Here is a 25,794-nt window from a genome sequence, read left to right as displayed (position 1 = left end):
TATAGGAAACAAATAGTCCAGCCCAGTAAATTCAGACTAAAAAAAAAAAGGATTAATATCGAGATTTAAGAAAGAATCAAGACTTAATAATGAAATGAAGAAATATTGAAAGAAACCAGAATAATAAAAGAACTGCATTCGGAAGAGAAGATCAAGGACTGTAAGGACATTTATGTATCATACCTATTACAACCGCTTACCACAAAAGTTCGAGCTGTTAAAGGCTACAAGCCTACAACAATGTATATTAACACACAACATCCCCCTACACGTGCAGGCCCACACACACGGCTCTGCACTTAAGACCATCACATGGCACCAAGGGTGCGCCAAGCGTAGGGGCACAACAACACATAGCACAAACCCCTTCGCACTTGCCAGGTATCAAACACCCAAATCAGCATATAGTCCCCAGATTCAAGTAAAAGTACAGAGTAAATCAGGAAATGCACCGAAAATTAAAGAACCAGATCTATTTCAGCCAGTCCTTCATTTGATAATAAACTCCTAGTTACTCATCACCCAACAGTTGTTGAGAAACATGTCCACACTCCTTGCTATGTTTTGGTGTTAACAAACAATACATCTTTAACTTGGTTTGATAAAATGTGATTAGCTTGAAGAAAGTGTAATTAGCTTGAAGAAACACTTAGAAGGTCGAATCAAGACATCAAGGTTTGAACCCATGCAAACATGGCCCTAAAGCTTAAAGACATTCAAGAACCAAGATTATAAAAACATTCAAGACCAAAGAGTGGAAGGTTCAAATGAAAAAGAAAACCACTAGGATAGATTGGTCCTTTTTAATGTAATTTGTAAACTTCCACATATATATATATATATATGTGCACTCACCACATGCATATGCATTGCATCATACTAGAATGACCATAGAGCATACCTTGACCAATTATGGAGAGTCTGTAAGTGGAGAGGAACATATTACGAAAAATGTGTTCTAGTGAAATTCTGTGAAAACCACATTAACCTGACTTAAAGGTATTTTGGGCAATCTTAAAGTCGGTATCAGGAGATGAAACCTTCATAGAAGTTGTAGGAAATTGAGTTACAATTCCAACACAACTAATCTCAGGTCAATCTGAGGTCGGACCGAAAAGTTAAGGTCAAAACACTGACGACTGGTCAGTATGACAGCACTTTGTGAAAACAGTCTGTCATGTTGGCGGTCGACCGGGGAACTGTCCGAGACCATAACCGGTCGACCGGTAGAAAGTTCCGATCGACCGGTGCCTCCCTGGAAAAGCTCCAAAGACTAGTTTTTGACCTTAACGGCTCTTTCTGGTCGACCGGCAACTGATGGCGGTCGACCGGTGGTCCCAAAATACGACCGTTAGAGCCTGATTTCCTACCTAAAATGCTTCACTAAGCTCACCTATAAATACCTAAACCACTCTTAATTAAATATGAATTAAGAAAGAGCATTAAGAGCATTATTGCAAGCATTCAAGCGTCATTTAAGATTATTCTATTCTACTTGAGTTGTTCGATTACTCCAATCCCAACAAAAAGCTCAAGTCTCAATCAAGTCCTCCACTCTCTCCTGTGTTAGTCAAAGCCATAAGAGAGGACTTTACAAAAGGTGCATCATTCATCTCTTATTCTTATCATTTACACCACACTTGAGGTATTCCTCTTATTCCACTACTTCTTATTTATTTTTGTTTTTACAATTCTAGACTTACTAAGGATTGTAAGGATTCTCTTATCCTAAAAGAGGAAGGTGTCTCTCTACCTCCAAAAGAGATTGTAAAGGCGCCTCTTTGCCTGTAAAAGAGATTTGTAAGGATACTCTTATTCCTGAAAATGATTGTAAAGGTTTTCTTCCCTACCTACTGTACCGAAAGGGAGAACTAGTGGAATACCTTACAAGAGGATTCTTGTAGGGAGTGGACTAGACTCGGATTGAGTCGAACCACTATAAATCTCGTGTTGTGTGATTGTGTCTATTTTACTTATTCCGCATCATTTGTAATTTGCAATCACACTTGGGACCTATACATCGAAAAGAGTTAAAATTTCCACTAGTATAACCTATACACCCCCCCTCTAGGTTATTTCAACAGTAACTGATACTGTTTTGCAGACCTCTTGTAAAGTCCTACAAACACTTTTGATATAGTTGCTAATGTGAAATTTTATTAAAAATTCACTTTAGAGCAGTGTAAAAATATTTATGTCTCTTTCTCAATATTAACATTGATAAGGCTATGATAATTACTAAGAAAAGGGAGCTGGAAATTCTTCATAGAGATCAAGAGATCTATTGGGACAGAGTCTCATACGTGGAATACAAGGCGATAAGAACACAATATTTCCATAAATGGCCAGCTTTAGGAAAAGATGCAATTTTATTGCCAAAATGAAAACAAATGATGGGTAATTGAAAATGATGAGAGAGCTTCCCATCACGTGAACTTTATATAAAAATTTATTTGCTGAGAGTTAAAATTCAGAGCCAAGGTAAACGGAATTGAGTTTGATAGCATTTTAGCCAAAGAAGATGATGGTCTTGAGAGAAACTTCACAGAAGAGGCAATTTACAGAGCTGAACAAATATTGCATTGCTTTATTTAAGGGCTGCTAGTCAAACATAAAGCAGGATATTATTGCGACTTTTGTGGGGTTAGTCTTCACTGAGGTTTGCCAAAGAATTCTATTCTAGCTATTGCATTTTTAATTGCAAAGAAGACTGATGAAGAGGGTAAATAAAACTCGTCCAAGACGCCTTATCGGCAGCATTAACTAGTTGATCTTCACATTCCTCTCTCAGGTTAGGTGGGGTTCTTTCTCCTCTTACCACTTAAAATTCTTATGGAGTGGAAAATTCAGGATGGAGTGCTTATTGCTAATAAGTGAACTCTATGCTAAGAGAGAATTTCCTGAGATTATTGTGCAAACTGGATTCTGAAAAACCTTAGGACCACATATCATGGGATTTTCTTTTATATATTCTAAGAAAAATGGGTTCCAGCATAAACCAATGGTTATATTTTATACTTTTCCATCAAGTCTAGCCCCTATATCTCATTTACATTATGCCGACAACAGCCTAAGTTTCTGAGGCATAAAAAAGGCAATTCAAGAGGCTTTTTCTATACCGAGTGGCTGATTATGCTGAAATAGAAGTATTAGCATAGGAGCTGGAGTGCAGGACTGCAGAAATTTCTACTTCTTAATCAGTCCTTTCTGAGGCCTTATTTATTTGGGTAGCGGAAAAAACAAACATTCAAACTGATGTTTTCTTCAAGGAAAATTTCTTAGCCAGTATGTGCACTCTATATTACAGGCAGACAGAGGATGCAGATCATATTTTAGTTCAATCATCACTGCTCTTTATCATATGAACTAGAGCTAGTTTATTCCTCTATTCAGAGTTCTTCTTCGACTCTTCCTTTTCCTGGCTTCGTTGAGGGAGTTCTTTTTAATTGAAAACCAGATGTCCAAGTTCAATTGGAAAGGCTTTATTCTATATGATTCCTCATGTTCCGAGCTGGCTTTGTGGAATCTGAGGAATTTTTGCATTTCTTAAGACTCGAGGCAAGGGCTGCCAGAGCTTTTACAGGATGCATGGGACTTACTAGTGTACTGGGCTCATATTCATAAGGTGATGAAGTGTACTTCAAATCAGCAGCTTCTTCAGGACTTCTCTATTTGTTTTATAGAGTTTTGCTTTTATCCGTTAGGCATCATTTTCTGTTACTTTCTTTGGATTTACTTTGTCGTAACTTTGTTTTGGGTTTAGCTGTTGGAATTAGAATTTCCTCCATTTTTCTTCCTCTTGCCCCCTAATAAGAATCCTTTTTTTTTTAATTAAATAAAATAAATTTACTTACTGATATTTCTCGCAGCCATGAAACTTCTAACCTAGAAACTTTCAAGATTCAAACCATCACAAGAAAATACAATAACAAAATTGTCCAAGGAAAATAATATAAACCATTACCTTGTCCTCTGCAACAACTCCCAATGCAATGGACCAGTGGTCATGTTAAATGCCCCCGGATAGCATATCAAGTTAGCACCTAATATCCAAATCATTACACTCCCAATAATTAATAAGTAATACCATACAAGAATCAACAATTAGTATATCCTCAGCACGAAAATCAAGATTATAAAATAAATCAAAAGCAAAACGTAGCAGCAATCTTGACCAGAAAAAGAATCACAACAGAATTATGACTGACTAATATGACATTTTTCCCCATGAATGGCCAAACAACAATTATTATCAGGAACCAATAGGTATAGAGAGAACATGTGCAAGACGAGTCCAGAAAAGTAGCGCTACTGCTTATTGCAAAAGCTAATACAACTCAACTCAACTCAACTCAACTCAGCCTTATCCCAACTAAATGGGGTAAGCTATATGGATCCTTTTTCTCCCATCAGCTCTATTCAAAGTCATATTTTTTTTTGGGTAAAAATTCAAAGTCATACTTGATACTAGTCCTAATCTATGCATGTCTTAATTCACCATTTCTCCTACTCATGTTAGGCATACCCCTGGCTCTTTTATCTCCTTCAATCTGAATCGAATCAACCCTATGTACTAGCATTCAAAGGCCTCCGTTGCATACACACATGCCGCCTCAAACGAACTTCTTGTAAATTATCATGTATTGGAGCAACTCCTAAATAAGCTTTAATCTTTTCATTCCTTATTTTATCTCTAGTTTTACCACTCATCCATCTCAACATCCTCACTACTAAATTGACATTTCAACCCACACTAACCGTGTTTGGCTACTTCGTCAGACACTGATGTGCACCAAGAAAAGTAACTAGAATACTAGATGGTTAATAATACAACAACAACAATCATAACCTCATCCCAACTAAATGGGGTCAGCTACATGGATCCGCAATGGAAATTGGAAAGTAAAGAAGCATAAAAGAGAGGTTAAAAAGGAGAAACTTGGGGATAAGAGAAGAAGGTAAAGTAGTATAGAAAAACGCATCATAGAAACTTCCCCCATAAGGGGTCGGCAACCTAGGCCCTTGTCCTCCACAAAACTCTATCCGAAGCCATACAAGGGTCGAGCCCTACTCTTTGCATATCTTTTTGGACCACTTCGTTAATAGTCATCTTTGGCCTGCCCCTACCTTTTCTAGCTCCCACCAAATGAATCTGGTCAGGTCACTCTTCCTCACCGGGGCCTCCATAGGTCTCTGTTGGACATGGCCATACCACCTCAACTGGCTCTCACAAAGTTTGTCTCAGATTGGTGCAACCCCCAAATCATTTCTAATACGATCATTCCTTACTTTATCTCGCCTGGTCTTGCCGCACATACCTCTCAACATTCTCATCTCTGTTACACTCAGTTTATTCTAAGTACTCTTCTTAACTACCCAACATTCCGCTCCATAAGTTATAACTGGTCGTATAACTGTCTTCTAAAATTTTCCCTTGAGTTTAATAGGCATTCTTTTATCATATAATACTCCCGAATTATTAGATGGTTAATAATCAACCCCAAAAAGTGCAACTTCCAAAAGTAAATCATGGTCTTTTTGGTCCCAGATTAAGACCATCTTTCTAGTGATGAAAGGAATGTCACTACCTCATATCACTGTCACTCTGGGGATAAAAATGTTGACCATATTATTCTTTAAGGATCACACAAATATATTGATGATATATGAAATTGAGGTCCAGAATGAACAGTTAAACCACTAGATCTGCTATCAATCTACAAACTGATAACATTCACAATCCATGACTCCTGGATGCAAATAGCCACAACATCAGTGTCAGGCAGTACAGTCATTTGTATGGGCCGGTAGTATGGGCAGGGAGTAGACATGGCCACCCCACTGTATCAAATGTGTTTTAAAATTAAAAAGAAAATTGTCAGAATGATCTAATTTGATCAGGAAATCAATGCATGCAATGATCCAACAGCTGAGATATCTCCAGCACTAAACTCCTATATGATTCACCGATTTATATCAATTATCAAATACCACTGTATCTATTGGTTTACTTCTAAAATTTCAACAGTGGAGTAGAGAATCACACAACACTGAGTTACAAACCCAATGCATTAAGGTATACTTTCATAATACCTGCTTTACATCTTCAAGATGTACTCATAATTGTTTTTCCACCATTTTTATATAATCATCTTACATAGTCCTATCATCTATGCAAATGCAACTTTAGTTACTTTCATGCTGCTTTTATGTTTTGTGTCAAGTTTGTAAGTGGACTTTTTTGTAACACTTGTTCTATTTTCAAACTCAAACATTGTTGAATTTTATATATATGCATGAAACAACAGAACTAATTTGAACAGTAAAATACATACTAGCTCTAACGTATTAGATGAGGAACCAATAATCACATGGATCTTTTAAGCTTTGAAAACTAATTGTGTAGGCATATCCATGACATAGTTTTTCTTTCTCGGAAACATGAGGTCATATCCCTGTTTCCTGTATCCATTATCATATTTGTATCCGTATCTGGGGACCACAGTCCACAGAAGCATAAAATTTACTACCAGATCAATTAAAATTAAAAATATAACACAAAAACAGACCTCTTGATGCATACAACACAGCTAGCTCCTGGAAACGAATATCATAACAAATACCAATGGCAATACGCCCAACATCTGCACAAACAAATCCATAGTTATTTCAAGGGCAAGGAAGGAATTTTCAACAAAACATGAGGTCAGACAAATTCAGTTCCTCTCCAATCATGAAAGAGACACCCAATCAATATAAAATTCACCACTATAGATAATGCAAATTCAAAATTTTATGGCTTGTGAAAGCACTAAAAGCTCTACTTTCAAAGTTTTCCTCCTTTTCCTTGAATATCACCAAGCAAAAGACACTGTGTTAAAGAGGACATAAGCCTTCTGTGGAGCATGAATTTCAAAATTAATATATAAGTATGACGTAAGTTGTTGAAAGAATAATACAGGTAAAACTTCTAGAAACAACAGAGTTATCTCCATTGCCTCGAAAAAATAAAACTTAATTACCAAATATTTACTTTACTAATGAACATTTCCACAGAATTTTATAGGTTATCATTAGGTTGTCACGGAAAATGGAACATTAAGGTGCCAACTAGAAAATCTCTCACATGAAATGCTATAAGGACCTAAAGGAAGATATCGTATCACAAGAACTTGCCAACAAATGCTATAAAAAATCAGTACATAAATTACCCAAAGGAACAAATAAATGTATCGGACCGAATATCAGATCTAGGGTAGTGCCTAAGAATGGATCTGTGGAAGTAGGCACGCAAACCTGTATCCACGACAGTAGGGGTCTCCCCAGCTGTGAGAGTCTTTGATTCAATAAATGTAATCTTCCCCGGAATATCAATGTCAAAAAGATGTATCTGTGATCGTAAATACATCTTAAGTAAGATCTTTTTTTACAATAACCAATATTTCAGAAGAAAAAAAATAGTGGCAAATATGAAGAAATTAAGTCCTATATCCATCAATGAGGATTTTCATGCATGACCAACTGGTCCCACCAGACCCACAGTTGATAAAAGTACAAGTAAGAAGCCCTAAGTTCAACTTTATGTTGTACCATGTTCCAAAAAAAATGTTATTATGTATACTCAGCAAATGGTAGGAAGTATACACATACCTTTCGATGTTTAGCCTTCAGTTTCCCATCCGCACCAAATACACAGCAGGTATTGTACAGCTTATCACCACAACGTTCTGGTATAGAGCCACCAACTAAGGTGATCTTCAGAGTCCGAGCAACTTCAGACAACATTGCAGTTGAAGGAGATGCATCCCCTCCAGCGTCAATATCTTCAGCATATACTGGAAAGCTATCATTTGAATATGGGCTGTTCCATATTTCCTGAGAGAGAAAGGAGAAACAATAAGAAATAAGCATCTCTCTAAACCAATCCATGGCCACGGGCATAAGATTGGCTCATGCATCGAGAGGGATTGTTTCAGTTGGCATAAATTGGCTATCTCAAAGAAAAACATTACAAGTTCTTGTGTAGCCCTAGATAATTCCCCTTCGCTTAAATTGTGTTGAAAAGATTAAAGGGCGGGTCAATCGTGTTTCAAACTGAGGGAAACAGATGTATCCCGTTCATTTAACTTACAGGCAAAAGAACAAGCTGAGCACCCTTTCCAGCAGCCTCCTCAATTGCTTTGCGAGCATGAGCGATGTTCCTTTCCTTGTCCGCAGTCACTAACAACTGACAAAGACCAATCTTGAACTGAAAAAAGAGATGGGCGAAATGAATATAAGTATTACTTCTAAAAGAAATTATCTAATTAACCACAATCCAATATACACTGGAAATTAATATGGACCATAAGAGAGTAGAAAGAACCAATATGAACAAGGATAGTACATTTCCAGAGGATCTATCTCCCATTTTACATGATCAAAATCAAGCTAATATATATCAAACCCAACAACTTCAGCTCAGTCGGGAAGCGATTTCGCCTCCGTTAAACTTATAAAATCAAAACTGATATAACTTTCAAAAAAATTAGAAAAATAGTTTAACCAAAGCGGATCGATCAAATCAAGCGTAGTAAAAGAGAGAGAAGATTGCCTTGGTTACGGGAGAAGTAGCCATTGGAACCGCAGGAGGAACCCTAGCTTGCTCAGGTTTGTAAGCAGAAGCCATTATTGTAGAGGCCGCGTGGATTTGCTTCGTATTACAGTTGTTATAGTTGCTTCTGTTCCTCAAAGCAGGAGGATTACCGAAGAAAGTGATCGATCGGAGTGTGGAAGGGAGGGAAAGGGAAGGATTTGTGGAAGAGGAGAGGAAGTTGCAGTAGCAGGGATTGAGATTCCCCGATTGGAATGTGGAAGTCAGGAAGGACAATCCGGCTTTCATTTTCCGGCCATGGCACATCTGCATCACTGAGGGGGCCACGACTCTGGATTTTGCTCCTTTTTAAAGCTCAGAGCATGACCCTTGTCGAAGCTCCCCGTCAAACATGAAGGTTTGACACGTGGCTGCCTAACAGAAAATACATGTGGGCCCATTAAATCAAGAGAACCTGATAATCTCGACCATTGAAATACCTCGTGGGTCACACACTTTGTGATCCTATGGGTCTTGGCTGATTCCCGTCAAAACGGATAAGAATCGGCTAAACCCGACTACAATTCCAGCCTATTCGTGCTTTGTTTCTAAGGCTCACCAATTCCAAACTGTACCGGAATCTATAGAAGCCCGATCTTATTACCAATTCCGCTTAGATTGATTTGAGATTTGAGACCTCAAAATGTGAGTTTGGTTTAAATTCGGTTCAATTCCTATGGAACAAGATCATTTTAATTGCACCAACCCCTTCAGTGCACATCGAAGGGCTAGAGGCACTTGGGTGCATGCCCTTACAGGTCCTAGTCATCCGCTGGTGTTAGAGGTGCTGGCACATTGGAGAGAATCTGGGTCCAATTCGAATCCTATGTATATGATATAAACAAAGAGCCAGTTCATGGTATCAATCATCATTGATAGCGATACAAATATTGATACGTATTAGTCGTATTAGATTGTATCTGCCAAATACTTAGATCATTTTTATTTTCAAAACGAACTATGTCTATTTCATATCGGTTGATCCATATCGATCATGACTGATACTTATACGACTGATCTAGTATCAGTCTCTAAATCCTTGGACATAAATGCCCTTGTTGTCCCTATCAAAGTGATGAAAATTGTTGATTGAACTTGGCCATCCCATGTATTTGATGGAATTATACCCTGGTTGGCATCCGCCGATCCATATCGGTAATGGCTGTACCTGATCTTATCAGGGGAACGATTCTAATTAAGGGTAAAACTGTCCAAAAAAATGATTTTTAATCAAAATTGAATGCAAAACCATCCAAATCGGTCCGACACACGAATCCATATCGGTATCGATACCGGTATTCCTTGATTTAAAATCTTCTAGTCGAAAAGGACTCCGAAATTTAAATTCGTTCTACGAAGCGCAACGTATATAACAACCAACCGTCCAAAAGTGCAACGGTCAGTAACTACCTCTCCCGCCTTCTTTTCTTGCTTCCTCTATTCACATCTCTCCCTAACGATCAATAGAACTCAAATTAGAGTTTCTCTCATGACTCCTGAAGCACCCACTACACTCCCCAGTCCCCCCCAGTTCTTGAGATCATAGTACAGTCTTGCATTGGCGGCGCTTGGTTGAGTTGCTTCCCACCACCAAGCGCCGCAGTAATTGGAGCAGAGCCCACATCAGTGATTCACTTCATCACCATTGTCAATGGCGGATCAAAACCCACTTGATATCCAATACACAGATGCTGAAAACTTTCTTCACTTATGGAACGACGACGACTCTTATCCAATTTTTGACGATTTCGAGCCACCGGCACTCTCTCATCTTCAATCATCCCCTGCATCCAGTGATGACATTGCCAGCCCTTGTAATCCATTGGATGACCCTTTACCTTGGGAGTTCACAGATGATATATGTGACTCACTTGTGGAGCCCTTGAACTCTAATAATAATATACTAGTCAACCCAGATGAAGGAAATGCTCAATATATGAATACAGAGTATGAGAATACCATGACCCTTGCAGTATGGCCTCCGGTGCCCGTTCCGTTTAGTTGCAGTTGTTGTCAAGTTCTTAGAGAAATTATTCACTGCAATGGTATGATTTTCTTGGATTACTTTTGTTGGGAGTTTAGTCCCACATAGGATACTAAGTAAGCCTATACACTTGGGAGTCCATTTACATATAAGTTCGAACATTTGGGTTGGAAACTTTACATGGTATCAGAGTGGGTTTTCATCGTTTCCACGTGTCTGTAATATGTACTAATAATTGTGCAGAAGAGCATAAGGAATTTAGTTCCACATTGGCTACTAATTAGCCTACACCCTTCTTTATACACATGGGAATCCCTTTACCCACAAGGTTGAACTTTTGAGTTAGAGACTACACAGAATCAATCCCTAACAGATTTGAGTTAAAATTTCTTTTGCTTATATATGGTGTTTTTGTAGATACCCACACTGCAAGACTTGAGATCCATGGACGAGTCGGTATCATCTGTCATGCTATTAAAGAGATCAGAAGTAATTTTGATAGTCTTACACCAACTTTGGAACATGTGATGATAGAGTAAGGGATCAAACTCAGAAATTCCTTTGTGGTATGTTCTTTTTTTTTTTTTTTTTTTTTAGTCGCATTAACAGATTTTCTTTTCACTGGGTGAAACTGAAACAGCTTTAGCACACACAGCATTGAGAGTGTGAAGCAGTATTTAGTACAGTACTGCCAGGAACAACGGCAAACTGGCTTCGTCATGTGCCGAGATCCACTGTCGGCTTTCTATGATGCTCTATGTGCTGGACAGAATTGGGATGAGAGCAGCAACAGCACAGATGATTTCATCCAAGAGTTTCAAACTGAGACAGGTTGGTTTCACTTTGTCTCTTTCATCTCTTTCATCTCTTATTGTCTTTCAGTCATCAGTTAAGAGTCAAGTCTCATCGCAGGGCTCAGACCTGAGATACCTCTTTTAGCAAAGACCAGTGCAACCTATTGACATAGTGGCATTAGTTTCAAGAGGTTCTCTCATGAAACAAAAAGAGGCAGAAACTAGTTTTATTGTGTTTGGTCTAGGACGCATTCACAAATGAGAAAATAGAGAAGATTTGGGCTTTAAAATGTGATCTAGACCCAGAATCTATTCCAATAACATATACCAAACACAAGCTTTTATTCAAGCAGATTGAAAACATTAGCTAACTTCTTGCGGTGGGTGATTTCAGGATTACATCCAATAAGCAAGCAAGAAGAAGAGAATGGAGACAACAGGCTTACTAAGAGCGGCCTCGCTGCACAGGTAAACATCACCCTGGCTTGCCTATTCATGTGATCTGTGAATTTAACATAGATCATGCCAAAGGTGTCACAATGGTATAGAAGTAAAGCTGGTGGCTCATTTGCAGGGGCTGCAATCAGAGCCATCCTCGACGTGGGAACCATGGTTTTATTTTTCAAATGTAGTGGTCTAAAAGCTGTTGATAAACTACTCTTACGGCATGGACACTTTAGCTTCCATTCCGGGCTACTGCCTCTCTCTCTCTCTCTCTCTCTCTCTCTCTCTGTGGGTTGGGGGTGGGGTGGTTTTGGGGAAAGGAGTTGGTTATGGAGAGGGATTGACATGGGTTTATCTTCTTAATGATTGGTTCTTCATCAATTGTTACTTCTGATTTTATTGATTTTTTCTGTTCTGTTTTCGATTGGGTTGCAGAGGGAGAGAACTGCTAATATGGATTTGAAAGACTTGCAACCTTATTTCCACCTTCCTATAGAGGAAGCAGCCAAGAACCTAACAGTGTGCCCCACCGTCCTCAAGAGGATATGTAGGAAACACAAACTAGGAAGATGGCCACACAGAAAGGTCAGTCTCTCTCTCTCTCTCTCTAGAATAGTAGTAGTAGTAATTTTCTGTCTTCACTCAAAAGAATGGCATTCTTGTTGGAATCAGATAAAAAGCTTGGACAGGCAAATATCAAACCTGAAACTGAGTTTAACTGGCAGGAATGGAGAAGACGACATGCGCACTCAATCTCAGATAGATAAGCTTTGGCAAGAACGAGATAAAATCTGTAGCATTGATTAGTGAATTCTTTGTACAGTTTTGAATTGTTATTTACCCTATTTTGTTATACGTAGTAGCTGCTTGAGAAATTTTCTTACGGTTTTAGTGCAAAGTATCAGTATGGGTATTGGCCACCGCCGATACCAATACCATGTTCTGGTACCACCAAAACAGTATCAGACAGGTATAGACATTGTCAACACCAATACAGAAGGGCCATATCTGCCGATCCAATTTTGATATCTAAAACCTCCCAAGAACCAGGATCTTTTTTGGTCAAGGTTAAAGTACGCAGAACAGGTGATGGAATCGGCTTCCAATTCTGATTCCAATCCATCCAGAATTGCCCAGAATCGCCTGAACCCTAGAAAATCAAGTCAAATAGGCTCCGACAAATCGACCAGAACCAGCTGCTGATTCCAATTCAACTGATCCACAGCCGATTCCTTGAACTGTCTATCCAGTTCTCCCCCTGGTCAGAGGCGCATAGCAAATATGCAAATATTTGCCAACTGTATGACATACTGCTATATAAGAACTTTGCATGCATTAAATAGGAAGTCCATTTAATTTCACAAAGAGTAACTCCCATAACTAACATCAATCCCTTATTAAGGGGGGATCCAACTGCCACCTTTTCAGAAATTTGTGGTCCAGTTGAGGTGACTAAGCTGAGGTTGCTGATATGTTCCCACTTGAGCCCCTGGGGTGGCAACCCCAACTCCCAAATTGCCGCCCATGCCTGGGACCATGTGGTGAGGATTGGCAATGGCAGCGGGTTGCTGAGGATGATGATACAAGCCAGGGAATTGCACATGTGCTGATTGTGCTGCTGCTGCAGCATTGAAGGAAGCATGGCCCGTGTGCGAGGGTAAGTATGCAGCATGGGGCACTTGTCCAGGTACATTATAATATGGTGCTGACTGCAAACCAGGATGATCTCTTGGGGTCTGAATCCATATTTCGGACGTCTCCGCCTGTTGTACCAACAGAAAAATGGCATTATGAGTTCACCCCCTCGACATTAGATGATACAATTTAATACAGATTAGTGAAAAGCAATTCAAGACCAGACCTAACTGCATGCATATGTAGACAATCCATTGATCAACCTCTATAATATAAATTCAACAAGTTCTCTTCGGACTCGATCCCTAACCACTAGCAATTAAATAACCAGTATCACCTCCAAGATGACTTAGAAAACTTGAATGGGAGAGGGAAACATGCTTACAACAGTGATAATAGAGTATGTATAATAGAAGTATAATTAGAAGGAAGATGGCACAAGAGCATATAAAAATGAATTATTTTAATGATGTTCCTGATCAAAAATCTGTTTTAAAACAGTTGCAAGACGAGGACCATTTTAACATGAGAATTAATCAGGACATGCATCAATTAAACTGCCAATGTAACACATTTAGAGTAGGTAGATTTAGGGAGATTATACTAATACATTACAACATCCTGCTGACTGTCAAACCATTTATTAAAAAGATCACTGAGCATCTACTACAAGATGGATTGCTGAGTTTCTAATTGAACATGTACTACAGTATTACCTGTGGATTTGGAACATAGAGATTGCCTTCCTTGTATTTGATCCTGGTCGAATCATCTAGTCCAGTCGTACTCCCGACTGCTCCAGGAGCATTGACAGCATATCCAGCAAGATTTGTGTAGTTTCCAAATGCTGTGGCACTGCCAGCAGGGACAGGCTTATATTGCTGGGAACCATATTTCAGGCCACCAGCAGCGAGATGCGAGCTCCCTCCTGGCATCAGCAGGTAACTGCTGCCATTTGAGGGGTGAGGATAGGCAGCATTACTAGAATAACCAGGCACAGCCATTGGTGGAACATACACCGGAGAAAGGAATTGACGGTACGGCATAAAATTTGGAAAATGGGAGACATGAACTTGGGGATACAGCTGTGTCATGGGCTGCTGTTGGACCATTGCCACTGTTGATGCAGGGATATTGTTGGCTATGTGCGAACTCAAGGCCTATAAAACAATAGATTCCACAAAATGCTCTTTCTTAGATGATTTTAAGTTGATTTTCCCCATATAAATATCATGCATATCGACAGAAACCCACATGTGACTGCAGATGAAAGAAGCACAAGAATAGCATGAAAATAAGCAAAATCGTAGTTTCTACAAGGTAGCATATATTGGCAATTCATGCAAATCAACCACCAATTTTAGCTGCAGATCCATACCTCCTGAGGAAACGGTAAACCCTCCCCCCGTACATTCTCATCTATAGTTTGTCTGAAAAATGTTACATCATAACCAGTCTGCGGATCATATGCCTGTTTTACAAACCAAAAGAAGAGAATTAAAATAAACAATTACGAAAAAAATATCAAAAGAAAAATTTCCAGTGATGGTATGGAAACTATTAGTTCAAGTGTTCAGAAGCAAAAGGACAAATATATCCCTGAGCACAACTATTTCACCTCTGAATATGAATTACCACTTCTCTAGTTCAATCCTAAGCTCCAAATACAACCATAAAACTGAGGTTTTACAAGCAAACATTGAATTTGTCACTGAGAATGGATCTGAACTCACCGAAAAAGTCGGCAATCCAGGAGGATCCTCTTGCTGCTGTTGTTCAGCAGAAGCGAAAGGGGGGGTATCATTTCGAACCAGTCCAATATCTGCATAGCTCTCCAGAGTCAGGGGACATGAAGACTCTTTCATGTCAGGCAATGGATGCTCAGAAGCTGCAACTGATGCTGGAGAATCAGAGCCAGAATTAGCTTGGTCATCCACTAATTCTATTTGGTATCCACCAGAAACATCTTCACCGGAGGCCTCAAGGATTGATGATGATGCACTGCAATTCAAGTTTGTCATAATGCTATAAGCTCACTGGAAAATTATTTTCTTTTTATTTCCAAAATTTAAACATTTAAAAAATAAATAAATAAATAAATAAATAAAAGGAGCAACCCTGGGCACAAGGCTCCCGCTACTGCTGGGTCTGGGAGGGGCAAATGTACACAGCCTAACCCCCTGCTTCGCAGGAAAGGCTGTTTCCAAGTTTCAAACCTGTGACCAACATGTTGCAATAGTGCAAACATCAAACTATTAATTAATTAAGTATTCCATTTACTTTATTTTTAATCAAATAGAACAGATGAGTTATAAGGAAATGACAAGATACACTATGGTAGAATATTCTAAATAAGGATTAACATATCCTTTCATCAAACGATGTAATTTATAAACAGCAAAGTAGAACCAACCTCACTGAAAGTTCCCCATTTGATTCTTCTGCACTCCCACCTTCTTTGAACCCAGATACAAAGCCCCTCATAGAATCAAGGCCTGCTCCAAAGCTGCCAAAGGTCAGCTGTGTACGATCAGCCTCAGGGACACGAAGATGCGGGGGTATAATTACATGCTCATCATCAGAAATGTTAACTCGCAATATCTTGTCTTGCAAGTGAGCTGCTTCTGATTTTAACTCTGAAGAATTGTTAGCAGAGGGTGAGATAGGAGCAGCAGTTCCAATTACTCCAGGGTTGGACTTTTGAGAGGACTTTGGTTTCCATTCCATATTTGGCTGGGGAGCTGCATCAAGGAGAATCAACATCAGCACAAAGTCATCAAAAGCACATTTTAACTGCTCCAATTTTTATGATCAATTATACAAATTAGAAATGCCAGTGGGGGACTTGCAACACCACGCACTGCACTAAAGCAAGTATTCCAGGTGAAAGTTTGATCCATTAGAAATCCATGCAGCAAAGGAAAAATTGAGCAGAATTTATTTTCATTGATTTCCCCCCTAGCAATTCAGATTGACACTTAAAACATCTACCAGCATAATTAGGACAATTCCTCGCACCAAGGGGTTAATTGAACTCCTATCAAATTTAAACAAGACACCTCACAGGCTCCTCATTCCTGATGTAGATCCACATTATGGAAGGAAATATGAGAGGAAGAAGGGTCCGGCCTTAGTCCACCTGAGTGGCTAGGGTCCAGCCAAGAAGCCAACCAAACCCCTACTTGGTCCACCTGAGTGGCTAAGTATTGTTTGGGGTTATAAACTGCTGGGGTAGTTTCTTGTATTCTACTCCTGCATTAATTCCGCTTGTAAAATAAAATACCGACCCTTGCCAGTTATCCAGCTTGCAAATAATGAGAAGAAATATCAAATGCATCATGCTCACCCACCTCCAAAAAAAAAAAGACGGAGCAAATAATAATACAGTTATGTTTGAAGATATAATTATATTAACAATAAGTAGAACAACAAGATAAATATTGCTACTTAAGTCTTGCGATTGCAAGAGCCACTGGCCCAAACTAAAGAAAAGAAGGTTCAGTTTGGACCTTGAGAATCCAAACCACCACACATAAATTCCTTTTCATACTGGATAAGTTGGCCTCGAGTAGCATGATAGGGATTTAAGACAATTAATTCCACATGTAATTCCCCCAATGATTAGAATTAAAATCTTCTCTGAATAGGTCAATGTTTCAACTCCCACAAAACATGAAAATTGCGTACCGTCTTCTTCTTGTTCCCTTTTTTTTCTTTTTCTTTTTTCTTTTTTTTTTTTTGGTGGGGGGGGGGGGTGGGGGGTTGGTGTTGGGTGGTGTTGGGTGGTAACGGTAGTCCAAAACAGTGAATACATAATATTGCTTGAACTCAGTAACCAGTAACCACATAGTACTTTCAACTATGGGTGTCAATTTAAAAAGGTCGTACTCAGTGCACAAGGTGATGCAGATTAATTACCAAAATATGCTTGTTTTAATAGGAATAAGCCTAGGGTTGGTTCCATACATGTTGGGCCTTTGATACCATGTGTTTTGAGTGTATTGGACTACTTTTATGGGTCTAAACTAGGGGTTCTAAGGTTGCATACGGGATTCAGTGATTTGTTTCATTTTTCTTTAGTTTCCTTTTTAGATGGGGTTATTTAGTTTCTAATTTCAGTACCTAGTTAGTTTCTAATTTTCAGTCATAAGTTAGTTTCTATTTCCAGTTTTAGTAACTAAAGGACTTTCTATTTTGTAAGTTTCTAATTTTAGATTTAGTAACAAGGTGAGTTTCTAATTTTTTGTTTCCTATTTCAGTTTTTGGAAACTAAAATTAGTTTCTATTTTCTTGTAATCCCATCATTATTATAAATAAAGGAGAGCTCTCATCATAGAGAGATGATTTGATGAACAAAAAAAGATGCTACTGCATTTCTCCTCTATGAGGGTTCTTTGTGTTTGATCAAAGAAGAAGGGTTTGGTGTTTGATCCAAGCGACTCCTTGCGGCGTGAAGTCCAGGAGGTTTTCTTCAAGCTTTCTTATTTCTTTCAAGTTTGTTTTCAAGGTTCTACTACTGTCAAAACAATCAGGTAAGGGTTCTAGTTTGTCTACAGAATTTCTGGGTTAAGATTTTCTATTTTATCTACTGTTGGCCTAGCTGTCTTGGGAGTTCTGGCCATCCGATGGCCTTCTAATTTTGATCGAAGGTTAGTCCTATTCTGAAGGAAGTTCGATCCAATTATGAGGCTAATCAGACCACTGGTTCCTGCTGAAGTGGACTGTTACTCAGTTCTGGCCGGTTATGGATTTTGCCCAGATCTGAATTCTGAATTCTGTTTTGTTTAAATCTATATGGAACTTGACTGCTGCTATTATTCTCCAATGGGTTGGACTTTCAAATCAGTCCTTAGATGTGTTATTAGTTCCTTGATAATACTCTACTGAAAATTCAGAAGTTAATGCCAGATTTCATAACCTACTATCAGAATCGAGTTCTGATTTGGTTATCTGGTCCTGATATGTTTTGATTCTGATCCTACTTATTCAATTACTCTATTTCTGTTGCTGGAACTTCTAATTGTTGATGCAAACTTTGTTTCCTGAAATTCCTGATTGTGGATCTGCTAATTTTGGTTTCTTCAAGGACTGTTGACTGGTTTAAGTTAGATTGTTGTTGCTGTTTACTATTGGGTGGTTTTGGTTGTTCTCTAGTCTAAAAGTTCCTGCAGTTTTGGGACTGGTTTGGTTATCAAATCCATCCCTACATTACAAGGCTCCCTCTCCCAGGTTCTGAGGAGGGTCATAATGAACGCAACCTTACCCCCACTTTGCGGAGAGGCTGTTTCCCAACTTGAACACACCACCACTAGGCCGCAATGGAGCAAATTTACCGTTGGACCAAGAAATCATGTTATTAACATTACAAAATCTCAACACCCATGTTATTCTATATCAAGTATCAACAGAGGTACATAAGGTCTAACTGCAGCACCCAGAAAACAGAGCTGTTGGAAAGGTCAACATTGTCAATAACAATTACAAACATATTGAAGATAAATGAAAAACAGGTTTCTTTATATATTAGATTAAGAGAATGCACAAGCAGAGGATTACATGACCAACATAAATAGCTTATAAGCAGAAAATCTTACCTTTCTGATGACCAACAACTTGCTGCTGTGGTTTACTATAATACTGGTTGCTCACAAAAGATCTGCTAACAGCCATGCTAGACATAACAGATTCAGGAGCACTTGACTGACTAACAGCAGCAGGTTGAAATGATTCCGTTGACGCAGGAAGTTCCTTTCCCAAAACCGGACTTGAGAAAGAACTGCCTGTGCCAGATGATTGTTTAACAGTATTTTCAGAAGCCTGTTTGCGATTACCAACCACCCCAACTTCACGTCTGATGGCCCCAACAGCAACAGAAGATCTGGAGTCCAGAGAAGGCACATGAACAGGGTCGGTAGCAGACGAATAAACTCCAACCACAGAGTTGCTTGATGCTAGCGTTACAGAGTAAGATTGAGAATCATGTGTCCCAGATCCCTGCACCCGTGCTGCTGAGTTTGAGATTATTGACCCTGCCTCACCAGAAAATCCCTGCCTTGGAGTGCCATTTGAATTAGCAACTTCAGCGTGTCTTCGGCCCAAATCAGACTTCCCATTTAAAGCTTGAGATGGCTTCTGCAACTCTGAGTTTTTAGCACCTGAGGGCTTCCGCTCTGTCCCAATCGCAGTTGAACTGCAGATAGGAGGATAAGATAACCATCAGCATATAGTGAAAAACTTGATTAAAACTTAGGTTCAGAAGACAAATAGTCATCAAACAACATAATACACAGACAAGACTCCTAAAAGTTCAACTGCAATAGATTGCCTTTAGTTAACAACATATCAAAATATGAGGGCATCTTTTAGAGTTCAGAAACACAACATGAACCATACACTGTTAACCAAATAGTTAGATTTTTGCCAATCTTCAACAAGAGGTGTAGAATGTATACATGATAACAAAGACACTGCAGTTTCTTTTCTTTTCTTTTTTTCCCCTTCAATCAAATAGAAGACACCGCAGAGCATACCACAATACAGACTGCAAATGCAACAATAGCTGAATTGCGAAGTCTCCTCCCATGATACTCCACAAACCTGTATATTCTAATGTTATGCACGTTGTCAGAATCCAGAAACAAAATCTAAGCATGGGAAGAAAACAAGTTGGACATGATAACCCTAGGAAACCAAAACCCTCAAGACTTCCAAGTTAATATGGCTTATTGGAGGTATTGGAAAACTAGTTCCAGTGAAAATGCAAATATTAATACAGTTATGTTCATGTCAAACGACACCTTATTATCTGTTGGCTAGAAACAACTTTCTTCCTCCCAGGGCTGTTTTGTTATTAAAGCTAGGACTGTCCCACCGCCCCTTTCTTAGGATCTCAGAATTTTCACATATTTTTCTGTATGATAGACCCGACCACTAAGGTCATTCGACCTGTGTTTCAGACCCATTAGAGTAGTCTTCATCTAGTTAGTAACTTTCCCCTACACTCATATTTCTGAAAAATACGGATTCCTATTCTATTTCTCCCTTATCTGTTCTGTTAGTTTCCTATTTTCCAGCGAGTCTCCTATTGTATCTTTCTGCTGGAAATCAGCTTTGCAGATCCTGCTCCCTTCACTTAGAGCTTGACAGATCCGATTTGCCTTCAGAGGGGATAAATGAATGTAGTTTTTGGATTTGAGCGCTCCAATGTAGCATTAGGAGTTTGGAAGTCGGATGGGTGGTTTGATCAACATTTTATTAGGATTTTAATTTTGTTATTTTCCAAGTCAGTTAAGGATTTCAATATCATTTTGTTCTGTTATTGATTGAACTAGTAGTGACTTGAGTTGTATTAGGATTAAGCAAGTTCAAGTCGTAATAGGAGTAGGATTTCAAGAGCTTTATATAAGCATATGTACACTGCCCTCTGGGCATACGAGTTGATTGGAATAAAAACTCCTGAACAGTTAACTGTGGCTGAACCGCTGAAGGTAAATTCTCTGATCTATTTTATTTCCATTGATTCCTATGATTCTTCTCCACCTCCTCTTCTTTAGAGCGCCCAATGTTCAGGCAGCATCCATCAGAATTTCTTGTTTCTATGGCCTCCCAATGATTGAGTCTTCCATATTTAACAGTAGTAACCCTTCTCCAAAAATTCAACTTTGAATGAATGAAACATGAATCTCACATAGCTTGACAACCCTTGGATCACGTAAATGGAGATTCATTAACGAGCTAGTAAGACGCAAATGTTTCAACAATGACGCATGCAATAACCCAGTCTCATAGGCATTGAGAATAACAAGAAGCAATAGAACAAAGATGTGAGGTAAAAGCAAACCTCTTTCCAGGAACAGCCAGGGTCACTTGCTCATTAGTGGAAGTTGTCCACTGAAGCGATTCAGGCTTTGTTTCCCTGTTTGTATTTTGATTCACTCTATTGTCTCTCACAACACGAAACTCTCGGCTAACTCCTGCATCTAGTAAAATCTTATCCATTAATAGGAAAACAAATAAACCAGCAATACAGCAAGTGATTAAAAAAGGGACAGAAAGACTTGAAAGATACAAGAACAAAGCAACATTTCAGTAGAGGCTCCTCTCCATATAGTTGAAAAATGATTGTTTTATTGGGAGGAAAAGAAGGGTAACCCAAACCAGACAAGAAAGCAACAAGAAGACAACATATTTACATCAAGGGTAAGGCCCAATATACAGATCCACCCAATTTATACCATCCTTCACTAGTTTGTCGGCAACTAATTGCATAATCTGGGTCTCCAATGGACAGAGATATTCATGTTGGCATCGCTGATCTTGACCCGCAAATGAGATGACTCAACCTACAATTGGGCCCAACTATGCCACATGATGGTGTCCACAAAGATTCCAAATTGCACTAAACACCTGGCAGGCATGGGTAATTCAAATATCCATTGAAATACAATTTTAGGATATTTTACGAGGGAGCAGCACCCCATGTACTCACATAGTAATGCAGGCACATCAAAGCATAGTTGCCAAGGAGACGCCTAGGAGTCGCTTCAGTGACCACCTTGGCATCCAAGCGCCTTGACAACTAGTGAAGCCTTGGTCTCCTTGCGCCAAAGTCCCCCTCCAACGCCTTGGTTCACCTAGACACATTGACTACCATGCATCTAAGGTTACAGTTTACAGAGATGCAGGGGCAGAGGTTAACATCTAGCATTAGTCATCTCACATGGCCCTATATTGGCCCTCCTTTTGGTTTCATTTGTTTAGTACTTTAAGAAATCGTAGTAAGAGAAAAATAATTTAAAATAAGTCTAAGAGTCTTAACCATGTTTTATATATAGCAACCACAATCAAATTATTTTGATGCTATGTGGAGGAATATGGTTTTATGGATTGAAAAAGGCTCTCTCCATCTGGATGATTGAAACCTAAATATGTTCAATTATTCTAGTTCTGTAACTACTCTAAAAGCACTCGTCTAATCCAATTGCTCAGATACCTTTGCATTTATCAGTTTCTATGACTCTCTTCCACTCCATATTAAAAAATTCAAATAACTGCATCTTTTCCTGTTCTATTTGCTATTTCCTTCAGTCACCAAATATCATACCTATTTTTTAGTTCTCCAACTTCTAACACTTCTATTAATTGGATTGGTTCACACAGGCAACCTATTTGTCCTGCATCAGAATGCTTTTTGAGAAGGGTGGGATGAAACTTTTAACCTTCCACTCTGTAAAAAATCAACTGTAGAACTAGCCTCCAAGGGAGTGTGATATTAGGATCATCAGGCAGCCCTTACCATCCTAATTTCAAGCACAAATGGGGATGTTTCTGGAAGCCCTAAAAAAAATTCTATTATTTCTCTCCACCTGTATAGGCCAAGCACCTCCAATAAGCTACCCCAGCTTGACAACCATCACAACCAGGATATAAAGCCCCTACAAAATCAATAATACCAAAAGGAAAACCCCAACACAATAGAAGAGCCTGAGAAATTGAGTCCAAAACTCAACAGCCAATGGAGTTAAGTGGTGATCGGCCTGCCATCCATTAAACCAAATTTCCCGCATATGAAATCATTCTGCATCACCAACCATTTCTTCTTTGATTGAAAATTATTACAAAGAAACACCTTTTGATGACTAAACACCCACTTATTGCCTGACATATTGGGGGCATGAAAATTTTCCAAAATTTCTTATGGAGAAATAAGTTTAGGCATGGGCTTTGCTTCTGGGGGAAGAGCTAATTTTGGTATCACAGTGACAAAATTCAACCCAGCCCACAAACCCATCGAACCTACCCAGCTATTTAATGGGCTCAGACCCACCCAGCGTCCCAGCCCATCAATAAAATGGTCGATGGTTTGGGTGGCTCCAACTAATGAAAATCAATCAGAGGATCTGCCAGTGTAGATTTTTTTTAATACAGAAGGAAAGAAACTACTAGGGAATTGCAAGGAGAGGCAGAGGGAGAAGTCATGGGGAAGAGAGAGAGACAACAACCTCAATATTAACTAAATCAACTAATTTTCCATTCAAAATTCCATAAATTCGTGCAAGGTTACAACCCTAGTAATAAAGACCAATTACCCCTAAACCTAGTAAATAACAATCCCTTCAAGTTACCAAAGAAAAACTAACTTAAGCTAATCAAATACTTGCTGTAGAAGAACCCAAACAACATAAACTACGGACTAACAATAAGACAAAGTACTCGACAGAAAAGGACTCTTTCTAGAATAAACTTACTTAGCAGCACATATGACCCAATCTTATCTATATACTTAATCCCGTATACAGAATTAAGACCCCAAATATGAGCTTGTAAAAGATGCCCATTACATCAATAAACTCAAAAGTAAGAAACCCAAGGTCCATAGAACCCAAACATGAGCCAAAATGAAGTCTTCCAAGGCCTGATTCGCCCAATTGGGCAATCTTAACTGCATCAATTCCCCCTTAATTGGAAAAACTAACCCTCAGTTTTGTATAACGGGAAAATCATCACCACTCGATCGGTACGTCAATACTTACTTTGATTTGACAGAGATCCAACATTTCTCTTAAAATCAGCAACAGTCTGCTATTAAACGTAAGGATCTATGGAGGAAGAATAAAATCAACTATCTCAATATCCTTAAGAACAAGGCCAAGTGGTGTCTCTCCAACTGAAATCTACTCTTGGGGCTCCAAATCTTTAAACGGACCATCAATCAATTCCTCTTGTGTCTGTATTATTGGTTTCAGTTTATAAGCTTTAAAAAGCTATCGAGAAGCAACCCTTTCAAGACAATAGCGTTAAGTAGATGGGAGGGTTTTGCGTACATGAGTTCCCTCAATGATGAAGAACAACCTTTCATTCTTCCATTCATGATGAACCAACTATGATTAACATGTTTGGAAGAAGGAAAATTTTGATGAAACTATAACCATCAGATTCAATGATAATCTCATCCGTCTTATACAACATCTTACCACGGCCTGCGAAGCGAAATTCTCACTTCACCCTTCATCTATGAATAGAACAGCAGTTCTACCACCGAACAGTCTAAACCTACCCAACTATTTAACGGGTTCAGACACACCCAGCCCATCAATAAAAAATTTGATGGTTTGCTTCGGTCCAACTAATGCAAATTGTGGAAAAATTCTCCTTCAGTTACAGATATCTATTCATCTCTAATTATTTTATTTCAATTGGGTTGACGCGAACTCATCCAATTACAATATGCTCCTAATGCATTATGGTAACCATGCACTATTTAAGGTCAAACAGGTTTATATACTATTTGGATTGGGGCAACCCACTATCAGCTAATGTATGGCACATGACAACATGGTGTTTTGGGTGAGTAGCAATATAATAATATTTAGATTTGAGAATTGGTAAGATGGGTTGAGATGGGTGGTGGGATGGGTTTGGGTGATGTCACTCATTTATTTAATGGGTCATGAGTGGGTTCAGTGAGCTTTGAGATGGTCAGCTGTCACCCAACCCTCCCAATTGTCTAACTCCATAAAAGAAATAGTAGAAGAAGTTGCAATTCTGTCTTTGGTCCTAATGTTGGAATGATCCCAGGTCCTTGGGGATAAGAGGGTACTCCCCCACAATAAAGGGTCATCATATGCACACTACAATCAGCCCGTCCATTACAACCCATTTCATAAATGGCCTTAAATCGTTTTGTGCTGTAAACCCTCCAGTTCCCAAGGAGATATCCGCAACAATTTGGCCAACAAAGAGACATTCCTAGATCTAAAGTTCCCAGTTGCTAGACCACCAAGTTGTTTACCTAGTGACAGAATTCCACTTGATAAGATGGCACAACTGGATGTCCCCTCTGTAGGGTCCTTCCACAGTAAATTCATTCCCAAAAATGATAGCAATGTTCTAACACAAAGACAGCTGAATTTCAAAATAGAAGGTCTATATGAATAGGTAAATAGAATAGATTAAAGTAACATATATGACTATTTCTTAATGACAACTTCTCCAAGAATGAGATGAGCCGACGAAAACAATAAGAATCTCTCTCTTCTGTCTGTTTGAATTTACATAGCAAAATGTCTTACTTGTCCCCAGTGATATCTCAACCAAACCAAAAGAAAGAAGAAGCAACCTCAGCTTCAAATGGTGCACAGATAATCCAGATTAAGGTTGAATGGAATTAAACTAAGCATAAGCCTGCAAGTGTTTCTCATAAAATGTATAAACAGATACATCTGAGTATTTTCCATGCAAAACAATGGTTGCAGACAAACCAAATAATACAAGAGGTTTTTTACTTTTTCTTTTTTTTTTTTTTT

At 38.9% G+C, this 25,794-nt stretch overlaps 2 protein-coding genes across 3 annotated transcripts in view; both read right to left on the bottom strand.

The window, feature by feature from the left end:
* The window catches only part of LOC122086937 (omega-amidase, chloroplastic-like), an 11,520-nt gene extending 2,582 nt beyond the window's left edge, over window positions 1–8,938 (bottom strand). The window contains exons 1-6 of the mRNA XM_042655853.1: window positions 8,594–8,938; window positions 8,132–8,248; window positions 7,651–7,875; window positions 7,297–7,390; window positions 6,570–6,644; window positions 3,965–4,043 (exon numbers count right to left, since the gene is read on the bottom strand). Of these exons, the coding sequence (XP_042511787.1) occupies window positions 3,965–4,043; window positions 6,570–6,644; window positions 7,297–7,390; window positions 7,651–7,875; window positions 8,132–8,248; window positions 8,594–8,905 (902 nt within the window). The 5' untranslated portion in view covers window positions 8,906–8,938. The remainder of the gene's footprint in view (window positions 1–3,964; window positions 4,044–6,569; window positions 6,645–7,296; window positions 7,391–7,650; window positions 7,876–8,131; window positions 8,249–8,593) is intronic.
* Window positions 8,939–13,170: 4,232 nt separating this feature from the next.
* Window positions 13,171–25,794, bottom strand: part of LOC122087109 — a 16,305-nt gene continuing 3,681 nt past the window's right edge. The window contains exons 4-10 of one of the 2 annotated variants that reach the window (XM_042656107.1): window positions 21,330–21,468; window positions 19,084–19,679; window positions 15,903–16,230; window positions 15,223–15,490; window positions 14,868–14,960; window positions 14,206–14,649; window positions 13,171–13,617 (exon numbers count right to left, since the gene is read on the bottom strand). In XM_042656107.1, coding sequence (XP_042512041.1) covers window positions 13,279–13,617; window positions 14,206–14,649; window positions 14,868–14,960; window positions 15,223–15,490; window positions 15,903–16,230; window positions 19,084–19,679; window positions 21,330–21,468 — 2,207 coding nt within the window. In that variant the 3' untranslated portion in view covers window positions 13,171–13,278. The remainder of the gene's footprint in view (window positions 13,618–14,205; window positions 14,650–14,867; window positions 14,961–15,222; window positions 15,491–15,902; window positions 16,231–19,083; window positions 19,680–21,329; window positions 21,469–25,794) is intronic. The other variant, XM_042656108.1, reaches the window with a different exon arrangement.

This window comes from Macadamia integrifolia, chromosome 8 (genome assembly GCF_013358625.1).
Source record: "Macadamia integrifolia cultivar HAES 741 chromosome 8, SCU_Mint_v3, whole genome shotgun sequence".
In the NCBI taxonomy this organism is placed as follows: Eukaryota; Viridiplantae; Streptophyta; class Magnoliopsida; order Proteales; family Proteaceae; genus Macadamia; species Macadamia integrifolia.
This window is presented reverse-complemented; position numbering and strand designations above follow the sequence as displayed.